The 7,878-nt window shown below is 48.7% G+C and overlaps 1 protein-coding gene across 1 annotated transcript in view; it reads left to right on the top strand.

The window, feature by feature from the left end:
- CGN (cingulin) overlaps window positions 1-7,878 on the top strand; it is a 39,773-nt gene that overhangs the window by 6,044 nt on the left and 25,851 nt on the right. The window contains exons 2-7 of the mRNA XM_006168409.2: window positions 466-1,346; window positions 3,746-3,846; window positions 3,995-4,064; window positions 4,174-4,269; window positions 6,431-6,558; window positions 7,374-7,506. Coding sequence (XP_006168471.1) covers window positions 480-1,346; window positions 3,746-3,846; window positions 3,995-4,064; window positions 4,174-4,269; window positions 6,431-6,558; window positions 7,374-7,506 — 1,395 coding nt within the window. The 5' untranslated portion in view covers window positions 466-479. The remainder of the gene's footprint in view (window positions 1-465; window positions 1,347-3,745; window positions 3,847-3,994; window positions 4,065-4,173; window positions 4,270-6,430; window positions 6,559-7,373; window positions 7,507-7,878) is intronic.

The following is a 7,878-nucleotide window of genomic DNA, read 5'->3' as shown; positions in this document are numbered from 1 at the left end:
AGAGAGAGAGAGAGAGAGAGAGAGAGAGAGATGGAAATCACCCCCCAGGGGGATAGCCACGCTACAATCCCTTCTCCATTCTCCACTTGGGATTTTGGGCATGCACACTCATGTGCCCAGTGTAATTTTTTTTTTTTTAAGCTTACTATAGACATAGAGAGAGAGAGCACAAGTCCCTCCTCACATACACAGGAGGGATGGCCACGCTACAATCCATTCTCCATTCTCCTCGCAGGATTTTAGGCATATACACACATGTGCACCCTGTGTGTTTTTCAGGCCACCAGGTTAAGGATTCAAACTGCACAGTGGACCACATAGGATTCAGCTACTTAACCACCGTGCCTGAGAACCCCTGTTTTATGTAGAATGCACTGACAAAGCAGTCAGCCCCACCAAGCAGGTGGAGGTTCTTGGGTGTCTACTTCAAATTTCTCCCCTTGAACTCTTTTCTCCATCTTCCAGGAGTCCTCCCTCCCATGGAGCAGCCATCCACCATGGCTGAACCCCGAGGCCCTGTAGACCACGGAGTCCAGATTCGCTTCATCACAGAGCCTGTGGGTGGTGCAGAGATGGGCACCCTACGCCGTGGTGGGCGACGCCCAGCGAAAGATGCAAGAGCCAATACCTATGGGGTTGCTGTGCGTGTGCAGGGCATTGCCGGGCAGCCCTTCGTGGTGCTCAACAGCGGAGAGAAAGGTGGCGACTCCTTTGGGGTTCAAATCAAGGGGGCCAACCACCGAGGGGCCCCAGGAGCTCCAAGCTCTGATTCAGAACTCCCTGAGAATCCTTACTCTCAGGTCAAGGGATTTCCTGTGCCCTCGCAGGACAGCACATCGGACGAGGAGCCCGGGGCCCACTGGAATGGCAGGCTCCTCCGTTCCCAGTCACAAGCCTCACTGGCAGCTCCTGCTCCCATGGGTCCTAACAACAGGAGCTACAGTTTGCTGGAGCTGGCCCCCCAAGAGGCTCCTCCAGGCAGCACCATTGACACTGCCCCCCTGTCTTCAGTAGACTCACTCATCAACAAGTTTAACAGTCAGCTTGGGGGCCAGACCCGAGGCCGGACTGGTCGCCGCATGCGGACGCTGCCCGCTGAACAGCGCAAGCGGAGTCAGAGCCTGGACAGCCGGCTCCCACGGGACAGCCTTGAGGAGCGAGAGCGCCAGTCCCCCAGCCACTGGACCCCTAGCACGAAGTATGGCAATCATGTGAGCAGCTCGAAACATCCAGCCCAGAGCCAGAGCTCTCTCAGTGGCTTTAGCCGTTCCCTTCAGACTCAGGACTGGGTCCTTCAGAGCTTTGAGGAGCCTCGGGAGAGAGCACAGGACCCCGCCATGCTGCAGGTCAGACCTAACCCCTCCCCGCCTCCCAGCCCCAGCCCTTTGTCACCAGTCCCAGGGCTCCTTGCCAATTCCAATAACATGGGCAAAAAGTTCCTGCTTTTTTTTTTTTTTTTTTTTTTAAAGTTTGCTATAGGGTGTATGTGCATGTTGGAAAGAGACAGTGAGAGAGGGAGAGGAAAAGTGAGAAATCAGCACCCACCCCCGGGGGAGGATGGCTAGCTACAATCCCTTTTCCATGCTCTTCTCGAGATTTTGGGTGCACATGCACACATCCCTGGCATCTTTTTCAAACTGCTGAGTCCGGGACATGAACTACCCAGTTAGCCCTGTGAGATTCAGCCACCTTAACCAGATGGCTCTCTACTATATATGTGTATATATATATATATTTTTTTTTTGGAGAGGTTTTTGCTATGGGGTGCGTGTGCTCGCCAGACAGAGAGACAAGAGAGATAGAAAGCGAGAAATCACCCCCCAGGGGGTATGGCCATGCCGCAATCCCTTCTCCTCCATTCTCCTCTCAGGATCTTGGGCACGCACGCACATACGCCCAGCTTGAATTTTAAGCCACCGGGTCCGGGGCATGAACCACAGTCGACTACGTGGGAATCCAGCAACATAGCCATTACGCTAACTGCTGGTCCCTGTACTATGTATTTTTTGAGTTCATTGATTTTATTTATGAGATGATAGAATGTACACATGTGGGCTGGGAAAGTACCCTTGATAGGGTCTCATGATATCACAATCCCCCTTCCCTGGCCCTCCGTTTCTTCAGAATCTTGGGTATGCACACAGATGCGTGTAGATGCTTCTCAGTAGCCCTGCTAGAGTAGCTTACGGAAGCGCATTTCTGCATGTGTCTACAGGCCACTTATTTTCATCACATGCTTTCAGATTGGCTGCTCTCCACACTAGGCGACCAGGCATCTGCACCCACAGTTGGCCATATGGTTTCCAGCACTGCAGTTCAGTTTGCTACTGACTACACCACTGTGAAGGCTGGGCCTACACAGTCTCTAGTTTTTCTTCTCCACATTACCCATCCACTCACTAGGTGATATTCACATGCACAAGATATTTCCATGGATAAAATTCTAAAGAAAATGAACTAATTATGAAGCCACTATTCACAAGCATGGAGAGTTAGCAGTCTATGCCCCACCCATTAACTGTGCCTCTGTCACCAACATTTACTAAGTCTGCTGCATAGGTAAGGCAGGCTCAGAGATTGGGAGCCGTTCCTGGTGCTCCTGCCAAAATCCTACAACTTTATTTTCCACTCAGGAATGCAAGTGAGTGGGGAGCAACTTCACTTTGAGGCAAACTTAAGTGCATTCTAAAAGTAAATCATTTATGAACACTAGTACATTCACTGTGATTAATGACAAATTACTTGTGACATAGCTCACAGCTGTTTGAGAGTTGCTTGTTGAGGAACACCTGGCTTGCAGTGCGAGTGGAGCCTGCTCAGGCCTCTCCCTGGCCTGTTGCTTGGGCCTCAGCAGTGTTGCCTCTTCACCACCCTTCAGACTTGTTCATTGTGCTCAAAGGGCCTTGTCTCCCAACTTCTTTTCCCTCCAAGTTCATCTATTTCTTTCTTTTTTTTTTTTTTAGGGTTTTTGCCATAGGGTTTGTGTACTCTTTAGAGAGGGACAGAAAGAGGAAAAGTAAGAAATCACCCCCAAAGAGGGGGAGGCGACCATGCTGCATTCCCTTCTCTATTCTCCTCTCAGGATTTTTGCCATGTGTACACACACACCTGGCATGAGTTCCAAGCCACCAGGTTTGCGATTTGAATCACGGCTGGCCATGTAGGAGTCCAGCACCTTAGCTACCCTCTACCTACTAGCCCCCATTCATTTCTTTCTTCCACAAATAAGAGACAGAGAGAGACACACAAAGACAGCACCCCCAACAGGGTCTTCATGACATGAGGCACCCCTTGCTTCAGTCAGCCCCAGATCGTTGACGTGTGTGCCCAGTGGGTTCTGGGAGGTCTCTGGATGTGAACCGTGAACTGTCCTATATGGGTCAGCCTTGCAGAGTTGCCATTGTCCAGTCCCTCCCACTGACCTTCCACCCCATCTGAACGCCATCCATGCTTCTGATCTAATATTCCTACCTTTATTTTTTTCCCTTTTTTTAATATTATTTATTTTATTTTATTTATTCATTCATTTATTTTAATTTGACCAGAGAGAGACACAGAGAGAGAAAGAGAGAGGGAAAGTGAGAAAGCAAGCCACCAGGTCCGGGACTCGAACCGTGGTTGGCCTTGTGGGAGTGTCCAGCGCCCTAACTACCACACTATCTGCTGGTCCCTAATCTTCCTACCTTTGTATGTGTGTTTATGATTTTTTTGTTGTTGGTTTGCTTTTATTTTATTTTGTTTGTAGTTTAAATCAACTCCAGACCTTCTTCGAGATCAGCAAGAGGCAGCCCCACCAGGCACCGTGGACCATGTGAAGGCCACCATCTATGGCATCCTGAGGGAAGGGTGAGTGAGCTCCCTGCCTGGCAGTGGAAACACACACTTCCCTTATTTTCCTTCTAGCTTCATTCCCCATCTTCTGTGTTTTTATCCGTTCTTTATTTCAGCTCCCTCTTCCCTCTCTAACCCTTACTTCTGTCCTTGTACCCTGCAGAAGCTCAGAAAGTGAACCCTCTGTGAGGAGGAAGGTCAGTTTGGTGCTGGAGCAGGTACAGCCTCTGGTGGTGAGTAGCCTTCTCTGAGGGGGAGTGAGAGTCAGGCTTAGGGTCTTGAGGGCCTCAGGGGAGCTAGATGTGGACTCACTCCCTTCCCCCATCCCCATCTCTGTGGCAGATGGTTTCTCCTGGTTCTACCAAGGCCCTGGCAGGGCAGGGTGATCTCACCCGAAAAGTGGAGGAGCTCCAGCAAAAGCTAGATGAAGAGGTGAAGGTGAGGAGAGTTAAGGTGTGGGAGGGAGGAAGGGCCTCAGGGAAAGACCTTGGCCTGGAGGTGGGCTGGCTGGCTCTTCTAAGCTGTGGATTGAACACTCTTGGGTCCTATGGGACAAGGGACAAGAGGGTGCATTACTCCCAGCAAGGATTTCTCTGGGGTTCTCTGGCGCTTAGGGGGATAGCACATTAGGGATTCAAGTACTGCCATTCTGTTTCCTTTGGGAGGTCCCACCTTGGCCCTGCTTCTTCCTGGCAGTTTAAAGCTTGAGAAAATTAAATTTTCTGTGCCTCAGTTCTTTTCATCATCATAATAGTAGTGGGAATAATAAAAGCTGTCATTTATTGAATTTAATTTTTGTAATAGGTATTACCCTGGGTAATATGTAGTCATTACAGTAACACTGGAAAGTAGGCTTGCTAAACAATTTTCTGATGAGAAAAGCGGAGGTCAGAGAGGTTAAGTGAATTGCCTATGGTAGTAGGTCACAGAGAAGGAATGAAAAACTCAGGTCAGTCTTTTTTTTAAAGCTCAAGTACCCTTTTCATAAATACTGCTTCTAGGGCCAGCAGGTGGCATGGTGAAGGTGCTAGACTCCCACATGGCCAACTATGGTTCGAGTCCCAGACCCAGAGGCTTGAAAATCATGCTGGGAACATGTGCATGCATGTCCAAAATCCTGATAGGAGAATGGAGGGGAAGGGACTGTGGCATGGCCATCCCCCATGGGGGGTGATTTGCCACTTTCCCTCTCTCTCTCTGGTGAGCGCATATGTCCAATAGGAAAAACCTTTAAAAACAATACGATTTCCTCTTCTCTCAGCATTGGTTTGTATGTAGTTAATGCTCAGTGAGTGTTGGATTAGAGTAATGGTTAAGTGGTGGGCTGTGGACTCAAGAACTAGGGTCAAATCATGGTACCATTCTGGTTTTTTTTTTTGAGAGATTTTTGCTATAGGGTGTGTACGCTCGCCAGAAAGCCAAAGAGAGTCAGAGAGACAGAAAGCAAGAAATCACCCCCCAGGGGGGATGGCCACACTGCAACCTGTTCTCCTCTATTCTCTTCTCGGGATCTTGGGCACGCACGCACACGTGCCTGGGGTGAGTTTAAGTCACGGGGTCTGGGACTCGAACCACGTGGGAGTCCAACGACATAGCCAGTATGCCAACTGCTGGTCCCCATGGTACCATTCTTGTTGGCTATGAACTGATCTTGGGCAAGGTTTTTAAATCAACCTTTCCCCCTAACTATGAAGTGACATAGTAATGGTACTGTATTAGTTATCTATTGGTGTATAACAGATGACCCCTGAACTTAACAGCTTAAAACAGGCATTTCCCAACGGCTGAGGGCAGTGATCTGGGATCAGCGGAGTTTAGCTGGGTAGTTCTGGCTCAAAGTCTGTCATGAGGTTCTGTTCAAGCTTTTGGCTTCCTCATTGGAAGGCTAGAGTAGGGTCAGAGGATCTGCTTCTGAAATGTCTTACACAAATGGCCGTTGGTTGGAGGCCTCAGTCTCTGCAAATACGGACTTCTTTATAGAGCTTCTTAAATTTCCTCACAATTTATGGCAAATATCTTTTCTCAGAATGAATCATCCAGGAGAAGAGGTAAGGAGGAAGCTGCAATGCCTTTTTTTTTTCTCTTTTAATCACTAGAGGGTGTGCGGGTTCTCCAGAAAGAGAGAGGAGAAAGCACCCCCTAATGGGCTGTGTTCACACTGCAGTCCCTTCTCTTCCATTTCTACACCGTTTTGGGAGTTTGGACATGCATATGCACCTGGGCCTGGACTTGATCTGTGGTCAGCCATGCAGGCTCTGTCTCCTTTAACTACTAGGTTATAGGGCCAGCCTGCTGCAATGCCTTTTAGTGACCTAATTTGAGAATGTACATCTAATTTCTCTTAGAGGGAGTCCCTAAGTCCAGCCCATACCCAAAAGCAGTAGAATTAGGCTTTATGTTTTGAAAGGAATGTCAACGCATTTATGACATATTTCCAACCATCACAAGACCTCAGGCTTTTTATGAGGATTAAATGCAGATAATATGCATAATTCCTTAGTGTGGAGTCTGCCCGACAGCGAACGTTAGATACTCTCATTATTCCTTTCAGAGAGGCTTTTGGTAGTCTTCACCTGCTGTATTTCTCTTCCTTTTCCAGAAGCGGCAGAAGCTAGAGCCATCCCGGGTCGGGCTGGAGCGGCAGCTGGAGGAGAAGGCGGAAGAGTGTAGCCGACTGCAGGAGCTGCTGGAGAGGAGGAAGGGGGAGGCCCAGCAGAGCACCAAGGAGTGAGTCAGTGGGTGGCACATGGGGGATCGCTGGGGGCCTAGGCTAGACTTAGACACCCTGCTGCCCAGGACTGAAGGAGGCAGAGAGAAATCTCCAGAAGCTGAAAGGGGCAGGGATGGTTTAAACAGGAGCTTTCTCTATCAGTCATGGTGGTAGCATGTGATTTGGAGTTCGCTGACCGGGTTTGCCTCTGTGCCTCAGGTACTTAATCTGTAAAATGGGCCTAATAATAGCATCTGCCTCACAGGGTTGTGATGAGGATTCACTCTTCCACCCGGCAGGCATTTTTGTAATGTTCCCGAGGTCCGTAGTGAATGCTCAGATGAAGGGCCCTATTCTCCACAAGCTTAGTTTCTTGTGAGAGAGAGCAGACAGTAAACAAACAGATTATGTAAGCAAATTTATAACCCGTGAGAGGGCGGTAAGTAGAGCAGGTGAAAGCAGATCAGAAGGGCTGGTCGCAGGGGACAGGTTACAGTATTAAATAAGGTAGTTATGGGAGGCCTCACTAAGCTTCGAACAAAGACAGGAGGGTTAAATGAATTACTGTATGTGAAGTGGTTAGGGAACTACCTGGCACAATGCTCAATGTTTTTTTGGTTTTTTTTAGAATTATTTAATTTTACTTACTATCATTATTATTTTTTAATTTGCTACAGGGCACACACACTCACCTGAGAGAGAGAGAGAGAGAGAAAGTGAGAAAGCAAGTGTCTAGGTCCAGGACTCAAACCATGGTCTACCATGTGGGAGTGCAGCACCTTAACCACCACACCACGTGCTGACTCTTCTCAATACTACTATCCATTATTAGGCTCCAGAACATGAAGAACCTCTTGGACCAGGGTGAGAGGTTACGACGTGGGCTGGAAACCCAGGTGCAGGAGCTACAGAACAAGCTGAAACAGGCCCAGGGGCCTGAGCCTGCCAAGGAGGTGCTGCTGAAGGTAGGGAGTGGGGTTGTGTACCCCAGACTGCTCTCCTACAGCTGGAGCATCTTCAAGCCACTTTCCCACTGTTTCCCCAAAGTATGAAAAGCAGGGAACTGATTATGGGCACTCCTTAGTGTGCTTTCGAGCACACTGAATGGTGGGGTGGGGTGAGAGCCCACAGTGGCAGGTTTTGTTAATTTGAACTAGGCATCTTGGGTGCTCAATAAATATTTTTTCTTTTTTGAAGAACGGCCATGTGGGAGTCCAGTGCCACTAACCTCTATGTTACCTGCCAGCCCTCAATAAATATACATACATATATATATATTTTTTTTTTTTGGAGAGGTTTTTGCTATAGGGCGCATGCACTCGCCAGACAGACAGAGA

Source organism: Tupaia chinensis, unplaced genomic scaffold (genome assembly GCF_000334495.1).
Source record: "Tupaia chinensis unplaced genomic scaffold, TupChi_1.0 Scaffold145814_1, whole genome shotgun sequence".
Lineage (NCBI taxonomy): Eukaryota > Metazoa > Chordata > Mammalia > Scandentia > Tupaiidae > Tupaia > Tupaia belangeri.
This window is presented reverse-complemented; position numbering and strand designations above follow the sequence as displayed.